Raw genomic sequence first — 19,621 nt, 5'->3', positions numbered from 1 at the left:
ACATGTTCTTTAACGTTAAACAGACCTGGGTTAAGCGTAAATTCTCGGTTTCCGGGATCTTAAACTTGGTGTTTGGGAGCAATCTGGCCAGCAACTTTCCCACAGGGAGTGAGGCCACCTGAATGGGGAAGGCGGAGGATATTCTTAACCTGTGGGAAAATTTTCGGTTTGGGTTGGTAGGGGACCTGTGTCTTCAATAGGGACGTCAATGTTAACATAATCAATGGGAAAAGGATATTTTATTCGAATAGAGGTAATAATGTGTATTAAACTTTGGGTTGAAAGGGAATCGGTATATTCTTAAATTTTTTATGGGATATGGAAAAAATAATATAATACTTGTTTTGCATTAATATTTTATATATATTTAGTAAATAATTTTTTATTTAATAATATAAAATTTTATTTTAGATTAATTAAAATTAATATATTTTAATTTAAAAATATATTTACACAAAATTATATAAATACATAAGATTAAAATAGAAAAATAAAGAAAATAAAATTTTTTTAATTTAAAAATTATATTTATAAAACATTATATAAATATGTAAGATAAAAATTAATAAAATATTTTTTATTTTTTATTTTTTTAAAAAATTTAAGATACAATGATTATTCATACCTATCAAATATTCATAAGACAAAAATAAATTTAAAATATTTATTGAATATTAATACAAAAATAAATATAATATAAAAAAATGAAAGCGAGGAAAGTTTTACCCACTTCATGTCGAACTTGTTAATACTTCTAATTTTTCATCTCAATTTGTTGTGCCTGGCATGAACCAAGTAAAAGAACTAAATTTCGAATTTATCTGCTATCAAAATTGTACTAGCAAAATTATTTTCATTCGAATTTTAAATTACTACAATTATTTTTTATATAAAACTTTTAAAAGTTAGTTAATTTAAGTTAATAATTATTGATTAAAAGCTACTAATAATAATGCTACTAACAACTATAAATATAGACTTGCATGCATAATTGTTCGCCAACCCAGCTAATTATAAATCATATAAAATTTTCGTTAAACCCTTTTTTTTTTTTTTTTTTGTTCTTTGACTTGCTGAGACTTTCTGAACAATAAAGTAGCATATTCTAATAGAGTACACTATGATTAAGTATGAACATAACAAGGAAATATGAAACTTAAAAGGTTGGGCACCCATCTACTGATATCCCCTTTGCAGTGGGGCAAGTTGCTAGATCACAATGCTCTGGAAAATTATGAGGACTGGCACCCCACCAGTTCACACTCTTATTCTCAATGCCCAATGCAAAGTAAAGTAGGATTGTCATGAATGCTACTCCTGCATCCAGTGCTGCTGAGAGAATGTAGTTATACCTTTGCCACCACTGCTTTCGATACCTGAAGACGAAGAAGTTGAAGATAGTTCCAACCAAAATCCAGGAAGTATAGTTCACTGGTGATGCTGGTGGTATGCCAGTTGCTCCTAAAAGCACTGGCAGATTGATAAGGGGAATCCAAGTCTGACTGGGAAACGCCTTGTGCAAGAGCCATACGACAACTGGTCCTAAAAGTCCTCCCAGGAAGAACCAGTTCAGTGCTGAGTACTGTCCGAGGGAGCCAAAAATTCGCTTAGGTCCAACCAAACCCCAGATAACAGAGGCATCAAAGAAGACTCTGTCTCCAGGGCATGTCCAAGGACTATTTGCTGGTAGAAGATGTCGCTGGCATATGTGTTCGACAGAAGTTAGAAGCCACCAGGCCACACCAAGGTTAATTGTTCCTGCTAAAACGGTCCCAATGAACTGATATGCAAATTCAACAGTGGAACAATGTAAGAGAATTATGGAAAGTAGAGCAGAAAAATAAATATGAGCTAGTCTTAAGAACAAGATTTAACTTTTAAGTATAAAGCAATAAATTATAATACCTGAACCAGGAACATAGATCTCGGAGGGATTTTCATGTAATGGCCGAGCTTGAAATCACTAAGAAAAGCAACTGCCTGAGCCATACTTATGAATCCATAGGTCTTAAAACAGACATTGGTTATTGGTTCTCCAGGCAATATTGCTCCCATTATGTACTCTGTAATGATATTTAGCCCTGGTGACTGCAGGAAGAAAACATAAACATTGTCAATTAGGATCTTAAAGTAAACACAACAGACAAATAAGTGGACATTTAAAAAAGTATAGCTTAGCAAAATTTCCATCTTAAATTACTTGATTTGTAGTGGCGGTTATAATGCTGATAGGCAGGGTGAAAAAGAAGGCAAAAACAGCGGCAAATATCAGTCCCCACCAAGGCATTTGGACATCCTTTTTAAGGACGATGCAGAGTGCAAGACCAATAATAATTGAAACTATAAGAAGCAAATAAAACCACCATGAAGGTATGTCCTTATAGTTCTTCATCAACCTAGTGTGTACATCGGCCTTTTCCCTCGAAGAAGCTTTGAATCTACTATAAATTTCCCTGTAATTAACATGATCATCTTTACTTAAGATGCTGCTGTAGTAGATATTAAATGATAAATTGAAAACTGCATTTTGAACAATGAATCTTCATTCTGAAATAGTACTAACGAATTACCTTCCATAGAACAGAGCCACATGTGTTACTGTGGCTGCAATAGTGGCGAACCCAAATCCATAGGTGAGAGCGAAAAAAGTGCTCAAATGGATCCTTCCTAACTTCTCATATTGTGGCAAATCTAGCTTGAATTTGTCGTTAACAATCATTGTAATGTTATACAACTGACCTTGTGATGTGAACAAGTCAGTCGAAAGTAGGGGAAAAGTTTTTGCATTGTACAGGTTTAGCCCCCAGTAAGATACTGGTATCACTAGATAAATCATCAAGGCATATCCTAGGAAGACATTTACAATGGCGAAGAAGGGAGAAATAAGTGGGCTAAACAAGAAGGAGGCTACTGTTGTCCAGTCAAGTGTAAAGGCCCCTAAGCCAAGACCACTCATGCCTGAGCCGATTTGGTGGGCAGTTACTGAATGGGGGAAGGCCAAGCACACCAAGGAGATGCTTTGCAAGGTTTGGAAGAGGTACCCTGGGAACACATACCAGCAGAAGCTACAAACTAAGGCAATCATAAAGAATTTCACTCGTGATATGCGGCGCTTGCCATCATTTTCTTCCTTTTCATGCAAAGTCCTGGAATATCAGCAGTAAAATTCATCAGGATCGCCAATCTATAGCATTAGTTTATATGGAACTCTCACCATTGATGAATGTTTCACTGAATAATGAAAGTATATGACATATCAAAAGAAAAAAAAAAAAAACCAAGAAAATGCATGTTATCAAATTGTGAATATAATTCTGAAAACTTGAATTACCTGAAGAGAGAAATTTGAACAAGGGTAGAGGGCCACCACATATGCGCCGGCTCAACCACATACTTCCTCAGGAGCCCTGCCCAACCATATCCCATAACCTGCACTCAACACACCGCACCTTATGCCAATGAACCTAATTAATTAAAATAACAAAAATAAAAAAACCAAACCCAAAACAAACTGTGATTGCTAGCTAAACTTTGAAAAGAAAAATGATTCAGATATATATCTCTTCGTTCTTTTGTCTCCATTACATAAATCAAATCAAATGTGTTATACCCCTAAAGACAATCATCTGACCGCCAAGATCAGTACCCGTCAACACTCATCAAGTACTTGACCTGATCGCCAACACTCAAGCATTACTCCCTCACTGTAAAAGGTAAAGTTGGAGCTTAGGTACATTATTCTACCCTTCTACTTACTCCTCAGTTCTTTGTTTTCCTCCCTTCATTCTTTATCTCTTTCGTGTTGACTGAATTGACCATAAGAATGAGCTCCCAAGTCTTAAATCCGACGTCCTCTGACAGTTCTTTGCCTTACAAGTAAACATCCCAGCAACGTTCCAGCAAAGCACCCAGTCATCCCTCCAAATATCATCAACAAAATGAAAGCTAATTTAAACCTGAGAACTTCTCATTTCATTCTCTCACCCACACCCTTTATTTATGGACAGTCCCAAAAAACTTGTAAAATCCTAAAATTTGAAGAGAAAATTTTTTCTAAAAAGCTCCGAAATTTTTTCTGAACATTTTAAAATTGTAAAATAAAAAAAATTTGAAGGAAAATTTTTTTCGAATGTTTCAAAATTTTTTTTCTAAACATCCTTTTCCTATACAAAATTAGTAAATTTGTTGGTAATTTTTTATATATTAAAGTAGACACCTAAAAAAAACTTGTGGATCGGCATCTGTCTCAGCCCCTTCTTTCAAAACTGTTACCAGACCTCATTAACACAAACTTTGAAGGCTAAAAGAAGAGTAAAGCAACCTGTGTAGTAATGATAAGAAGCCAACCAGCCAAGAAAGAGATACTCCTCTCATAAAATGCTTTGATAATGGTGACAATGCCAACAGCATAAGCAGTACCGTCCCCAAAAGCACTCCCAGCGTTAGCAAATATGGTAATCAAAACGTGCTCCTTCATGTTAAAAGGTCCCGGGTTAAGCGAGAACTCCCTTGAACCATATCCAGGGATACGAAACTTAGTCGTAGGAAGTACAGAAGCCATGAACCTTCCGATGGGGAGGGTCGCAACCTGGACAGTTATTTGGGTGATGACGAGCGGTTCCGATCGGTAGCCGAAGAACTGGTTCAGGAATGACAGAAGCGCACAAGAGAAGAGACCCAGGAACCACATCCGGAAAGTCCATACTGGGAGTGAAGGGTCATCGGTATTAGGCACTGTTAGACGAACTTCTTCAATCGGAGAGAGCTCGCCTTCGTCGATCATAGTCTGCTCTTTGATTACTTTCTCATCTAGTTTTGGTCTTGCTTCTATTTCAATGGTTCCCATAGAGAGAGACTAATCAAACCAAAGAAAAATTATGGAGTCTTAGCTACAATGCTGCTTCTTATTTAACACATCAATGTCACTTCTAACTCAATGTTTTTGCTGCAATTTTCCTTGCGCCCGTAAGTATATTTGCAGTCATCGTCCATTAGTGATTAAAAAAAAAGAAAGACAATATTACATGTATTAAAATATTTAGTCAAATAATACACATATATTTGTTTTCATTATAAAGATTAAATAAAAATACTAAAATATTTATTATGTGAGTTCCTAAATGTATATTACATACGTTAATATGTTTTTTTTTCTTTTATTACTTTTAAATACGTAAATGTATATCATCTCTCTTTTTATAGCAGAGGTAATTTGAGAAAAAAATTATAATTAATAAAAATTAAAATTTATCAATAAATGATTGATTTAATTGGTTAGATTTATTTTTTTTTTATAAAAAAATTTTAAGTTCGAATCTTATTGATAACTACTTATTATAGTCATTTTAAATGTATGATTTACAATCATTTATTTTAAATTATCAAATACAACATATCTTACATTAATACGAGAGTCTAAATAATCTATTTACTTTTAAATTTTACACATCATCTCTAAATTAAAATTTAACAAAATTTTTAAAATTTTATACAAAATAAAATATTATATCATTTTTGGGCAGCCGTACAAAATCAGCTTTACATTTTTTTAAGAGTGATTTCCTATCACGAAGGCAAAATTGTCTTCTTCAATAATTGCAAAGGTACAAAACAAAATGGTTAAATTCAAAGGGGTTCCATCAGTTTGGAAATAAATCGAAGATTCGAACAAAAGGGAGGTCGTTTTCAATGTAGCGTTGCGTTGTGGGCAGAGAAAGTAAAAATATTCGAAATTAATAAATTTTGATTTGATCTAATTTTTTAGGATTGTTTTTTTTTATTAATTGAGTATCAGGTCGGATAAAATTAGATGATATAAAAAAATTTTGGATTCCGATCGAAATCGAGTTTTAGGTAAACTCGATCCTACTCGATCTAATATATATAAAAAATTATTTATTTAATTTTATATTTAATTTTATATATTTTTATATATATTTAATTTTATATTTATATTAAAAATAATATTTTATTAAATTTGAGATTGAGTCGGATCGAATTCAATTTTATATAATATCGGATCGGATCGAATTCGGATATCAAAAATAAAAAAATTTATCGAATTGGATACAGATTTTATATGTTTAAAATTAGATCTAATTTGAAACGAATAAAAATTCACTCCAACTCGACCCGTTACCATCACTAGTTGTGGGACGGCATGCACCAAATATGTATTGCCTGACTTATAACAAACGGCTAAAGATTCTATAGTTTCCAAAAATTACATTAGGAAAAGGTTAAAAATTAAAATACAAACAAAATCCTCTTGGCCAGAATGTGGGCACCTTTGAATTTTTTTTTCCTGGATTAATGAGATCATTTTGATTAATCAATCCAAATATGAACTTTGCACCATCCCTTAAAATTTTTTAATTTTATTTTTACGATATCATTTTCAATTTTTGTTCAATCGTGACTGATTTTTCACTTCACCTTATTTGGTTCAATAATTTTAAATTAAACACAATTCAATCAAATCTGCATCATATTAAAGAATAAAACAAAACAAAAGCATGTGCGTATGATTGTTGGGGAATGAAATTGCTATGCTACAAAATTTATGCTATGAAAAATATAGAAAGATAGTGTATATGAGAAATTACTATAAAAATGCCTTATGTTAATTAGCAAGTGCCTTGTTAAAAAAAAAAAAGACTTTTGTTTTTAATAAACTATTAAAATTTAAAGATAAAGAAAGAACTCGTAGCTGTATATTTTTTAAAAATAATCATACAAATCAATTGAAATAAACTTAGATTAAAACCACTTTTCAATTGTTATTTTTAGCTTACTAAATTATAAGTTAAATACAGAAAAAGACGATTATAGTCATGATTTATTTGAACCGAAGATGCATGTCAAATCCAGTTAATATTGGGCTTGGCGTTTTAAATTTAGTCTTCTATCCAAACTAATGCCCACCTTAGCCGACTATGATTGGTTGGTCCAGTTCGACCTAATCTGGAGTCAGGTCTAGAGGTTTGGGTCCTCCCAAACCAATTTCCTATTGTAATGGGCTAGGCTTGGCTGATCCGGTTCCGCCCTTACCATTTTAAATTTCAAACGACGAGTCACCTGCCCGGCCAGATTACATGAAATTTATAAGTGATTGATTTAAATGATTAAATTTATCATTTTTTATAAAAAAATTTTAAATTTAAATTTTGTTAGTGATCACTTATTAAAATAATCTCAAATATTTATGATCATTTATTTTAAATTATCAAATATAATACATTTTATCTTGATTTAAATAATTTATTTATTTCAAAATTTTCTTAATAAAAAAAATGATTACACGGCAGTTTCAGCGATTGACGTTACACCGCAAAACCAAAATCATCCCCAAACCAACTTCTGCCTTTGATTGGATCTCACGATTCCCGTAAAATATTAAAATGTATATATTTATATTATATTTATATTAAAAACTACGTATTATAATAATATACAAAAATATAAAAAATATATTTTTTATTTTATAATCGCATATATAATTATAGTCAAAATTTTTTTCGTATCGCATGTCGCCGGATCTGGACAGGTGGTCTGCAGTGAAAGCCCACATTTCTCAGTCCTCCACCGACCCACTCCCAGCCTCGGGGTCAGAGACATTCCATTGTTGCTTTTTTGGTTAACAAGCGAAACGCTTCGGAGTTTCGAAACGCAAGTAATGGCGATGGCGATGAGCCTTCAAAGACTCTCTTCCCCCATCAAGTCTCCAATCAGACTTCTTTTGAATGGCAGCTCCCTCTTTTACGTGGTCCAAAATCTAAACTTCTTTTTTTTTTGTTTCATTGCTTCTAATATTAAAATTTGTCTCTTTTTTTGTTTTATTTTTTATTTGCAGTCGACAGCTGCGGCACAGAAAGAGAAAGCTCCCACTAACGTAAGCCTTATTATTGTTTTCAATGAAGGTTTAGATCCTTAATCTTGAACTGTGATTTATGCTAATAGAAAAAAAAAAAAAAAACGCGTTTGATGTTGCAGTGAATACATCAGTGAATGCTCCACTTGGGGAAATCGATCCTGAAATTGCTGACATTATCGAACTCAAGAAAGCCAGGCAATGGAAGGTATTTAATCAATTCAAATGACAAGCATTTTTCGCACTTCTGATTTTAATTTTATAATCTATCGGTATTTGATCCATTGGAAAAGAACAAAATAATTTTCATTTTCTGTAAGTTTAGTTAGTTATTACCTGATTGAGAGATCAAGAAAAATTTTTGTTGTTGCTTTTATTGAGTAATAGGGACAATAACTTGTACCATCCGAGAATTTTACGTCCGGCTCAGTGATGCAACCTGTAGGCTCTGTCATGACCAATAAATACAGTGAAGGATAGCCTGGTGCTAGATTCTATGGAGGAAATGAGTAAGACAATCTACTTTGCTTTTGTATATTATCGATTTTGTTTCACTGCTAATATCAATTAGAAAATGGATATGAGGTCCTCAAAATTTGATTTCAGACTGATTGTAATTTTTCGGGAATGGAATTGGAAACTTAGATTTGTTATATATGGTATATGGGATTTTACTTTTTAGTACAAATTCTTAGTAGTGTGAGGTGAATGTCTAATCTTGTTAATTCTTTTTTGATCAGGTATATTGACATGGCTGGGTCCTTGTGTTAAAAGCGTGCACTAGAGGCCATTGGGTTGGATCCTGCAAATTTTTTTTGGGGGGGGGGGGGAGGGTGAATGAATCATGGACGTTTTTTTCTTCATTTTGAGCTAATTTTAATTTTTTTGGGACCTAGTTGGTGAAGATGATGAGGAGAAACATCCTCTTCCACTGGTCAACATAGCGAAAAATTGGCTGCTGCGTTGGCCTTTTGATCATACCAGATGCTGCACCAATACGAATTATCAAGAACATTAGGATGTGCAGGGGTTGCCATAATTTTATGAAGGCCATCTCCTCACTTAATGAAAGGGAAATCATCATTCGAGGTAGCCAGCGGCTCCATGAATTTGTTAATGGGCGGTGTTCTTGTGAGGACTATGGAGTATGGCAGGTTTCCATCATTCTTTCTTTCCCCCACTTTTTTATGCTTGAAAAGTTGCTCGAGCTGAGGTCCATGTCAATGCTCTGATTTTGGCCTATTGGAGCATTTGACTTCAGAAAGAAGTTCTTGCCTCAAATATACAGTAGCAAAATATGTTCTATGAAAGATTGATTATTCAATTCCTTTTTCTGATCCAGGCTGAATTAATGTCACCGACAATGTCAAAATTAATCCTTACTCCCTAGCAGCCCCCCCCCCCCCCCCCCCCAAAAAAAAAAGCCCATTGGAAAGAGTGGAGCTCCTTAACACAAACAGGGGACGGGATCATGCATCAAGTCATACGAAAATCTTCGAGTGGAATGAGAATGCTAGGCTGAGCACTGGAGCTGAGGAATATGATGGTCGGGCTCTCCCTCTGGAACATTTTTATCGATCAATTTAAAGACAATAGTAAAATGCCAATAACTGAAATTAGTCTTCATTTGATCTCATAAAAGATCAGGTACTTGGCACTGGCATGATTACAACATATAGCATTAAGGAAACAAATTATGGTTCAAAACAAAGAGAGCTTTATAAACACTAACAATACAAAAAATAAAAGAAGTCGAAATAAATAATTCCTATTCTTTGGGGAAGCAGAGGAATTGGGGGAAGAACATAATGCGAGGTTAGGTACGCCGTAACACAGTCCTCGAGGTTGTAATCCTACTCGTCTGAAAATATTGGCAATGTTATGCGGCAACAGATTAACGCCTTTTACTCTTAGATTTAGTGATCCTTGATTTGCTTGATTCATTAGGAGGTTTCCATATGATGTCCTCCAGGTTGCCACAAAATGTCTTGTAAAACTGTGAGACAAAGATGCATGGTTTATGTCAAAATCCAAAAACTAAAGAAAACATAGAGAGGGAGAGGATTCTATTCAAGAGGGCTGGGAATTGAGGGAAGGCTATCCCGAGTATCCATGTCGATAAAAAACGTCAGAAGTAGATTACTTGACCAAACAAACCTGACACGTGACTGAATCAAGGTAACTAACCTTGAGATATTCTGCAGCATCACCAGCAGCTTTTTGAATATCTACCATAAAAAATGTGGGAGCAACCTTGAAAACCTTCGATTTTAGAACAATCAGAGGGGGAAAGGGAAAGGAAATTAGTAGATTAAATTTAAAGTCTGATGTGGAATTCACCAAGAATTGAGAACAAAAACCTACTTCGAGAATAACTGAAAAATGAGAAGTCTTATTAGCTGAAAGACCTTCAACTCTCATCTGAAAATTACCACATAATCAAAGTTTAGATGACTACGGAAATACAAATGGCAATATTATTCTCCAGTCAAACTGATGAAATACTTGGTAAACATTGAGAATGAAACAGTTATGAAGGAACAAGAGAAAGTTGTTTAGTACTAGGACTGGAAAAATAGCTAAATGTAAATTGAAATAAAGAACGAAATGTGATAAAAGCAATGGCTAGTAGCCTGAGTCGTCTACCTTATAATTGCGAATGTGTGTCTTATAGCCCATTGATTGAGCAACAACTTCCATGCTAGACAGAACAACCTTTGCTGGCTTCTGTGAGACAAATCGTGTCTCATACTTCATGGAGTCCTGACAGGGAGCTTAATATTAGAATTTAGAAGGAAAAAACATATGTTGGACTGCCTTAAGGATACATATCCTGAAGGCAAGATATTGAGAAATTGCCATAAATGATTTCCTGAGATGACTGCCAAGTGAACCTAATGCTCATAAATAGATCGCATTAGACATCAAAAAGCAAAGAAAAGCTGGCAGCATTTCTAACCATACTGTTTGATTGAAAAACCATAAAGCACATAATTCCTTCAAAACTGGTCACCAGTGGTAGGACTGCATATAAACAATTTATTAAAGAACTCTACCTTCCCACGGTCAAAAAGCGTCGCAAGGTTCAAGCCTTGAGAAAGAATAAACAAGTCAAATGCATTAAGAGTCAGAGGACCCATATCCTCATTTCCTGATGGCTCATTACCCCTTTCGTCCTACAGTATATTATTAAAAAATGAGAGTTAGAAATTAATAACAATGGTGCATTCAAACAAACAAAACCCAATTTAAAGACACGCATGGAAACTTGGTTTAAGTTATTTATTGGAAAAAACAAATTACACTTTTACAGCATATTAAAGCTTTAAATACCTTATCAACCCCAGGATCATCAAAAACAGCATTTACATCATCCAAGTTAATATCTTCATACTCAAGAAGTTTGACAGGAACATGGCTCTTCTTAAACCACTCATCACTCCTGATTTGCTCAATTGTAATACGCTGTACAGAATCAGGAGAAAAAGATTTCTTACAATCAAGCAGAAACAAAAACTATATTATAACCATTATTAAATTTACTGAAAAACTTATATAAAAGGAATACCATATAGTGGTAGGAACAGATGCATTTAGTTTCAAATACGAAACCAGAATCCTTCATGGTTGTACCGGGTATAAGTTATGCAAAGTAAAGAATCAAGGCAATCAATATAGAAAACATGTCTTTATGGTAGTCTGCATGAAGGCTATCAGAACAACTAGCATCAAATAAATAATGGCTCCTTTAAGCCATCAAAAAGGTGATAGTATTCTTTTGGTTAATTAGGTTATATACTTTTATCTTAACTTCTACTAGACTAGGTATTTAGGTTGGTCTGTTTTAGGGTGCATTCCAGGATACCTAGACATCATTTCATCATATAACTTGAATCCACACCATCAGTTTCTATGACGTTATTACTCATTGTAGTAGTCATGCAGCCCAGGGATTTAAAAATTGTGAGACAACAAGTACTTACAGTTTGAGGATTTGGGTCTAGAATTCTATGAATCAAGGATTTTGCTCCCACAGGAAACCAAGAAGGGCAAGAAAACTCAGCTCTCTCAATCTGCAGATTTAAAAAAATAAATAAAAATAAAACAACAGTTATGCAGCACTGATAATGTCAAAATGAAAGTTTCTCCTTCATCCATATTTAAGTTTTTTGGCATATATGTCCTGAATCCAGAAGGATAAACACAATAATCATAACTAGTACACGTGACAAAAGTTCATACCTTACTGTATAGAGTGGTGAGATCAAGCTCATCGAATGGAAGATAACCTGCCATCAAAACATAAAGGATGACCCCACAAGACCAAACATCTGCCACAGCACCATCATACCCTTTGTGACTGAGAACCTATAACAGAAATGAAATGTTGATTTAAGAAGCATGGCAACAGCAGAAAATAAACAATTAAATTAAGTTATATTCAATGCAAAAGCTGAATACTCTTAGGATTACCTCTGGTGCCACATAGTTAGGAGTCCCACATGTTGTCCTGAGGAGGCTACCTCCCTAAACATAGATATCACCAAATAACAACCCGAGTCATTATACTTCCATCAAACTATTTTAATGTCAAGGAGGAATGCAAAAAAAGAAGTTCACTCTTCACTTTAATTTCTTACTTGTTCTGGCAGCGCACTAAGGCCAAAATCTGAAATCTTTAAATCTCCTTGGGAATCAAGTAAAAGATTTTCGGGCTGTATATAGAAGGAAACAATTGTCAGAATTTATGAAACCAAACAAAGAAAAATAACACTCCAGATGCTAACAAAAGGAACACCTTCAAATCTCTGTGATAGACTCCCTTACTATGGCAATATTCCACACCATCAATAAGCTGTTGGAAGAATCTTCTAGCTTCCGCTTCACTAAGACGACCATTATGAACCTACATGATTACCATCCGCATTTAATACTAGCAAAAAACAAAAACCTGATGGTACTATCAAAATAGGTTTCAGGATGCTTACTATTTTATCAAACAATTCACCACCAGTAATAAACTCCAAGATTATATAAATCTTAGTTCGACTTGCTATGACCTAACAAATACAAAATTTGCATTGTTAGAAACAAGCCAATCCTCCGAAATACGAAATTTAATACTCTAATAATACTACTAAATTACTTGCCTCGTGCAAACGAACAACATAAGGATGTCTAACAAGCTTCATTATAGATATCTCCCTTTTGATCTGCATTAATTGATAAACATAACAAGGAAAATTAAACTCATGATTAACTTGAATAAGAGTGCAAACTTGCAAATCATACTAAAGCTTAATTATTAGACCAGAGAACTGTGACACTAGAATTCAAACAATGAAAATTTATCAAATCCACCTTTAATTCAGTAAAACTACATACAGAGGAGACCCACAAAAACTACTCTTTCATTACAAATTCCACAACTTTCTCCTGAAATTATCAAAATTTCATGTCAGTGAAATGAAAAGGTGGAAAATTGACCTGATCGACCATTTTGTGTTTGATAATGGTGCTGCGATCGAGGACTTTCATGGCAACACTTTCGCCGGTCTCCGTGTTTTGCGCGAACTTAACCTTGGCGAAGGTTCCTTCTCCGATTGTTCTTCCAATCTCATACTTCCCTACTTTTCTCACTACCATCGCTAATTTCCTTCCGATTTTCTCAGTCTTAGCATTCCACTTTCTCTCTCACCAAAAAGAGAGAAAAAAAATGGTAAAGGAAAGAGCTTTAGATGTAGAAGAAACAGATATTCTCAACCAAAGCTCAATCAATGCGTTAGTGAGAATATTTTAGCTTTTTTGGATTTTAAAATTGCTAAATACTAATAAATAAGCATATTATGCAGCAAAAAAAAAAGCAGGAGAAAAAGAAAAAAATGGGAAAAAAAAGTGGAATTTAGAATTTTAAGAAGAAGAAATAAAATTCTCTGTAAAAAAACAAAAACAAAATGAAGGGCTATAAAATGTTGGTAGGGTTTTCCAAAGGGAAGAAAAGAAAAGAGTAAATTTTAGTCTTAGAAATTTTGGATTTTGGGTTTAGCGGCGGTCGGTTTGCCCGTGTCTTGACTACTCCTTTCTAACATGGTAAATCTTTCTTTCTAAATTTTAGTTTTAGAAAAATGGAGGGACTTTCCTTTTTCTTTTTTCTTTTTCTATAAATAGAAATTCCATTTCCAGGTAGTTATTGAACTTTCCTTCAAAATTCAAACTTTTTCACACAAAAAATTATTTTTATATATTATCGGTAAATCTTACTTGTGATACATGGATTTACTTATCATGATTTGTTCTTTATACTCGTTTAGGTTTCATTTGTTGGTGTGATAAACTGATAATGTCGTTTTATGATCGATCTATCTATGGAGATTCTTTTCATCAAGTTATTGGATGAATTACTGATATATTAAATTTTTATTAATCTTGTCTAATTTAATTTGCAACCTTCAATCCCAAAATTGCTTCAAGTGAAATTTGAGCTCTTTTCCAATTATTGTATCTTATCATTTCAGTGAAGTAAAGGTGTTAACTGTTAAGATTGAACTAGTTTGATTTTAAATTAAGGAATAATTTTTATTTTTATTTTTTTCTGTAAAACCTGATTTGGGTTTAACAGCCTAACATTAATATATATATATATATATATATATTTAACGTTAAAATCCAAACACTTGGGTTTAAAGGAAGCCGAAGGGTGAGTATCTAAGAAGTTACTCCGGAAATGGGCAATGGCTCTGCAAATACCCAAGGCATTATGCAAGATTCAATAATTCTTAAGTAAGCATGATTAGTTTCTTCATCTTCAAAAGCCTAATTTTTTATCCATATATTCTGGCTTCAGGTGATTGCTTTTCGAGGAAAAAAACTAGGGGGTATGAAATCAGTAACAGCAAGAGGCGGAAAGCACTTTGTGATAGCTGTAGAGTTCTCCAAGAAAGATCCTTATGGAAAAGCTATAGCTTTGCTCAGCTTTTAAGTCTGGCATTGTAGAGATATAATTGCCATTACTTATCACTGAATTTTAATCTTCGCAAACAGATCAATGAAGAACCGCTGGTACTGCCCATGATTGTATTGGATTTTGTTTTTTCTGAAAGTTCAAGCAAGGAGGGCACTTTGGTGTTACTGCCATTGTAGAAAATTTAAGAGAAATGGACGATGATTTGAAAAACTGTGGGAAAAGCTGCAATCATGAAGAAAAGAGTGCTAACCTACGATGGACAAAGTGACCGATGTTAATGATGTTGGTGCAGAAAGTGCTCAAGTACTTCACAAAATGAACAATGAAACTACAAGAAGATTAGAATGATGGAGAAATCGTGCAAAATACTAAATGCGGAGAGTGCATAGGTGAGCTGGATTCGGCTGCTGTCGCTGCAGTGGATGTGGTAGCTCGTGTTGCAAAAATCAGCAGCCACGGCAGATTTGGACGGTGATCCTGAATCCCTTTAGTGTTGGAAGTAATGCCTGTCCTGGGGAGGAAGGTGTGGAAGTGACCCTGAAGATCTGGCTAGGAGTAGCCGGCATGGGAGGTGTGGTGGCTGCGGAGGTAACTGTAGAGGGGGCTTTTCTGGTGGTGGTGGTGGTGGTGGTGCTTGAGGGGAGTGCAGGTATTGATTACGTCACAACTCACAAATGACAAAAAATGTGACCCAAAGTGAGAGACACTCACAATTACCTGTTAACAACATTTGGCTTAAAAACTCTAATAAACTAAGTTGCTGCCGTATAAACCATTCACATACAGCATACCTTTACTTCTATGCTGTATATGGTTGCCATATTACCGTGTAAAAGTAGAAAAAAAAAAAAAAAGAGAGTTGTGATGCAAGGGACCTGAGCAAAAAATTCCAGATGAAATTTCTCCATTTTTGTTTTTCCTTCTTTGCATTCAAATAACTTCTGATCAGCTCATTTCCATTAAATATAATGCCACTCAGTCATTTCTGCTGCTGAGGCATTTCAAATGTGTACATGGACTCCTTGGGTGGGACAAATTGCAGGATAAAGCTAAAAAAATAAAGTCAGACAATAGCATTTTAAATGTGCATATGGACCCCTGTTATCATTTCATTCTAGAAGGGAAAAAATGTGAAAATTGCCAGAATGGCTATAGGATGTCATATTGAAGTAAAAGCAAAATCAGTTTCGATGCTCCTGGCAACTTGACTTGGATGTCTAAAGAAATAGACTAACTAAAGTTACAAATATGGCACCCAAATACGCCAATTGCAGGATATATCGAAGCCAAGCCAAAAGTATGCAATTTCTGGAAGTTCTGAAGATCCCAAAGTAACGTGGGCCAACAATCAACATAAAACGGTAACCCCGAGATCAGACAATATCCAGCAGCAGCAGCAATTCTCCCCCTAAAAATCAGTCAACATTGGAATACTAACCTAAGATGTAGTAAAATAAAATTTTTTATTACTTTTAGCAGGGTTTAAGAATTCTATAACCCACAAAGCTCGCCCAGTTTCAATAAACTAATCAGGTAATCAACAAATTTACAGACATTACCAAAATCCTTTTCTTATTCACATAAAACAATGTCAAGAGTAACACCACCCTAAAAATTGATCAAAACCTATAAAAGTCCTCATTCTTATTCAAAGTACCATACGATGTTTATAACTTAATAACCAACTAATATCATATTTTTAATTTAAATCACACAGAAGAAGTTTGGGGTGGAGCCTTAGCATTCACAGCAAGCTTACCATCCTGATTCAACGGTGCAACACCACCCGCCGCCGCCGCCGGAGCCATCGCCTGATATGGAGCTGTTGTGTAATACACCTGCCTTCCAGCCCCATCATAAGCCACCTGTAAATACCCTGACTCAGGAACCCCACCGTTCGGCTGCATAACTGAGATTCCCTCAGGGTAAGCCCCAACATTTGTAGTTGGCACCGCATTGTAAACTGGTTGCTCCCGGTAAACATCCTGAACCACCCGCTGCACCCCGTAGTAAGGTTGACCAAATGGTACAGTCACTTGTCGCAATGTTGGAGGCTGTTGATAAACGCCAGCGGCGGGAGATGGAATTATGTAAACTGGTTGATCAGTTCCTGGGGCTACTGCAGTGGCCGCGGGTACTGGATAAGCAGCGGTAGTTAAATGCTGGTCCGGGAAATATGCCTGTGGCATCGGCATTCGCAACGGAGCTGATCCTGGAGCTGGTGACGCGGCGATTTTATCTGACATTTTATAATAATCTTGAGTACTGTGAGCTCTAGGATTGGATTCATCGATTTTCCTGTATAAAATGCCTTGTTCTTGAGTAGCAGCAATTTGCATCCTCTGCAATTCCTGGATCTGCCTCTGGATCTCTGCCGGAGACACCAACGGGTCTGCAATCACGTGCCGATCCTCCGATCCGCAATCCGATCCCGCCGTCACATCCTTCGCAACCACCTCTTTTACAACCGCCGCCACCGGCGCAGGGACCGAATCCGGCAACTTCACCTTATCCAAACCGAATAGAAAATCGGGATTCTCCGTCGGCACCGCCGCAGCGCGCGGCGAAGAGCCATCCAGATTCTGAATCTGCACCGAATTCAAGGCGTCAACGAACCATTGCTGCTCCGACTTCGGTTCACTCCCATCAAACCCCGACGCCACCAGCGGTGGATTTATCGGGAACAAAAACAGCCTCAACCTGGCCGGTTTCGCAGAGGCACGATGCAACCGGTCGTATTCTAACATCATGTGCTCGAGATCTTCATCATTCGTAACAGAAATCAAAGCGTCAAGATCTTCACCAGGAAGTTGATACTTGAAACAAAACTCAGAATCTCCAGCGTACAGCGAAGATAACTTAGCCATGAGAGCAGAGAACTTGATGTTGCGATCCACGGCCAGGATCTTCGTATCTCCACCGACATACGCGAGCTGGTTATCGTGTGAACGCGGCAGGATTTTGCCCCCATAACTGCACATAAACTTAACCTTATAATTAGCATTATTATTAGTATTAGTTGATGGCGGCTCGTCCCATGACTGGTTTTCGCAGTCAATTTCTCGAGAACGAGGCGAAGAGTCGCCGGATTCCGGATAAGAGGAGTAGGAAAAGTTTTCCATCGGAGGATTTTAGGGAGGATTTTGAGGTGTTAGCCTTAGGGTTCCATTGAGAGAATGAAAAACGGCGGAGACTCGAGGCTTTCTTATGCTTACGAGTGATGTTGGCGTGGTGGACAAGGTTAGAGCTGATGGATTGATTGAGAAGGGAAATAATTGAGAAGCGTTAAAGCAAATGCTTTTCTCTTTTAAAAAAAGGATTAAAAATATTTATTAATTGGTAAATCTAAATTATTCAATTATGAGGTTGCCAATAGCGAAAAAGTGTAAAATGTCTTCTTTTTCAAGCATACATTGGTTGTATTTAGGGACGATTGGGACGAATTTTCGTCTGATTTAATTTTTTAATATTTATTTTTGAATTTGATTTAATATTAAAATATTATTTTTTTTATATTTAATTTGTATATTCATAAATTGTAATTGATTTGATTTAAAATTAATTAAATAATTTTAATTTAATATAATATTTTATAAAATTTGTAAATATTATTTATTTTTAATTATAAAAATATAATATTTTTATTAAATTAATCTTTTAAATAAATTATTATTTATATATATTCAAATTAAGACCATACTATTTAAAACTTGATTCCGACATTATAAAAAAATTCTTAAATTGAGTTTTGATTTAAAAAATTTTGAACTTATCATATGGAGACGAAATTTTAAGCACGAATTATTTTTATTTTAATTTGGTAAAGTACATAATAATCGGACAATAGCATGATTTTTCTTTGGAAACTAAAGATAATGTTAAAAATTTACTTGACAGTAAAACGAGAGAGAGATTTTTAATATAGAGTGATATTGTTTTATGAATAAATTTTTAAAAAATAGTATGTATGTCATTATCAAATGAATCTCATATATTTAAAACTCTATGTTGAATGAAGAAAATAAAACTCCCTTTTTTATCATTTGAATTAATGCAAGTGACTCGAAAAAAATTTAAATTAAAGTTTGATTTTTATTCTTTTTTTTTCTTATTGAATTGGAAATTTTTTTGATTGTGCACCATTGTAATTTATTTATATGTATATATTTGAGATTACGAAAAAAATGATTATTGGAATTAAAAGAGTGTTTCATTTAAAAATAATAGCCAAATTAATCATTTAGCTAGAACTCCTGCACCCTCATTGTGTGTTGTGGTCATCTGTTTTGGATTCTTATAAAAAAAAAAAAAAAAAGAAACGTTTGTCATCCGTAGCTAAATAGACATGGCTACAAGTCTGGCTACTCAGCCAATTTTGTGGGCCTGACTGGACTTATGTTAAACTTTATCATGAATTTCGAATTCAATTCGACCTTATCTAATATTATAAATTATTAATAAAAATATAGTTTAAAAATATTAAAATATCATAATTTTAATTTAATTTAATTTAATTTTTAAATTTTGAATCTTTTACCGTTATCATTAATTTCATTTTGATATTGATCATATTATTCGATATGCTTTAATTATAATAAATTACAATATAATTAAAAAAATTTTATATCAAATTTAATATTGTATAATATTGATGAAATAATTTATTTTAATTGATATGTGAATGTAAAATATATTTTATAATTTATAATTTATTTTTTGTTATTTAATTATATTTAATCTAATAAAAATAAAATTTATGAATAAAATAACTCTTAAAAGTTAAATTT

General features: G+C 34.3%; 3 protein-coding genes and 1 long non-coding RNA gene across 5 annotated transcripts; 1 reads left to right on the top strand and 3 right to left on the bottom strand.

Annotated features, from left to right (window-relative positions):
- Positions 1 to 1,101: 1,101 nt before the first annotated feature.
- Positions 1,102 to 5,000, bottom strand: LOC111299676 (oligopeptide transporter 4-like). The gene is made up of 6 exons (XM_089758227.1): positions 4,322 to 5,000; positions 3,332 to 3,429; positions 2,571 to 3,146; positions 2,201 to 2,453; positions 1,906 to 2,088; positions 1,102 to 1,780 (listed from the first exon to the last, which is right to left on the bottom strand). The coding sequence occupies exons 1-6, from the start codon at positions 4,844 to 4,846 to the stop codon at positions 1,157 to 1,159; spliced, it is 2,259 nt and encodes a 752-aa protein (XP_089614353.1). The 5' UTR covers positions 4,847 to 5,000; the 3' UTR covers positions 1,102 to 1,156.
- A 2,651-nt stretch (positions 5,001 to 7,651) lies between these two features.
- Positions 7,652 to 8,682, top strand: LOC149519570 (uncharacterized). Its single transcript, XR_016340854.1, has 5 exons — positions 7,652 to 7,765; positions 7,853 to 7,891; positions 7,993 to 8,078; positions 8,258 to 8,379; positions 8,611 to 8,682. It is a non-coding gene; the product is annotated as an uncharacterized LOC149519570 (long non-coding RNA).
- Positions 8,683 to 9,477: 795 nt separating this feature from the next.
- LOC111283154 (CBL-interacting serine/threonine-protein kinase 8-like) lies at positions 9,478 to 14,005 on the bottom strand. 2 transcript variants are annotated; one of them, XM_022871694.2, is made up of 14 exons: positions 13,358 to 14,005; positions 13,021 to 13,083; positions 12,859 to 12,930; positions 12,669 to 12,776; positions 12,511 to 12,585; positions 12,344 to 12,397; positions 12,113 to 12,238; positions 11,854 to 11,943; positions 11,204 to 11,335; positions 10,927 to 11,046; positions 10,517 to 10,633; positions 10,235 to 10,291; positions 10,058 to 10,132; positions 9,478 to 9,866 (listed from the first exon to the last, which is right to left on the bottom strand). In XM_022871694.2, the coding sequence occupies exons 1-14, from the start codon at positions 13,514 to 13,516 to the stop codon at positions 9,765 to 9,767; spliced, it is 1,350 nt and encodes a 449-aa protein (XP_022727429.2). In that variant the 5' UTR covers positions 13,517 to 14,005; the 3' UTR covers positions 9,478 to 9,764. The 2 variants fall into 2 exon arrangements, with proteins under 2 accessions (XP_022727429.2, XP_022727354.2); XM_022871619.2 differs by having other exon boundaries at positions 9,522 to 9,866; positions 10,028 to 10,132; positions 13,358 to 13,944.
- Positions 14,006 to 16,278: 2,273 nt separating this feature from the next.
- LOC111299671 (uncharacterized) lies at positions 16,279 to 18,135 on the bottom strand. Its single transcript, XM_089758226.1, has one exon. It carries the CDS (start codon positions 17,954 to 17,956, stop codon positions 16,544 to 16,546), a length of 1,413 nt encoding a protein of 470 aa, XP_089614352.1. The 5' UTR covers positions 17,957 to 18,135; the 3' UTR covers positions 16,279 to 16,543.
- Positions 18,136 to 19,621: the final 1,486 nt, after the last annotated feature.

The sequence above is a fragment of the Durio zibethinus genome, chromosome 3 (assembly GCF_047325235.1).
Source record: "Durio zibethinus cultivar Kanyao isolate XHJ-2024 chromosome 3, ASM4732523v1, whole genome shotgun sequence".
In the NCBI taxonomy this organism is placed as follows: Eukaryota; Viridiplantae; Streptophyta; class Magnoliopsida; order Malvales; family Malvaceae; genus Durio; species Durio zibethinus.
This window is presented reverse-complemented; position numbering and strand designations above follow the sequence as displayed.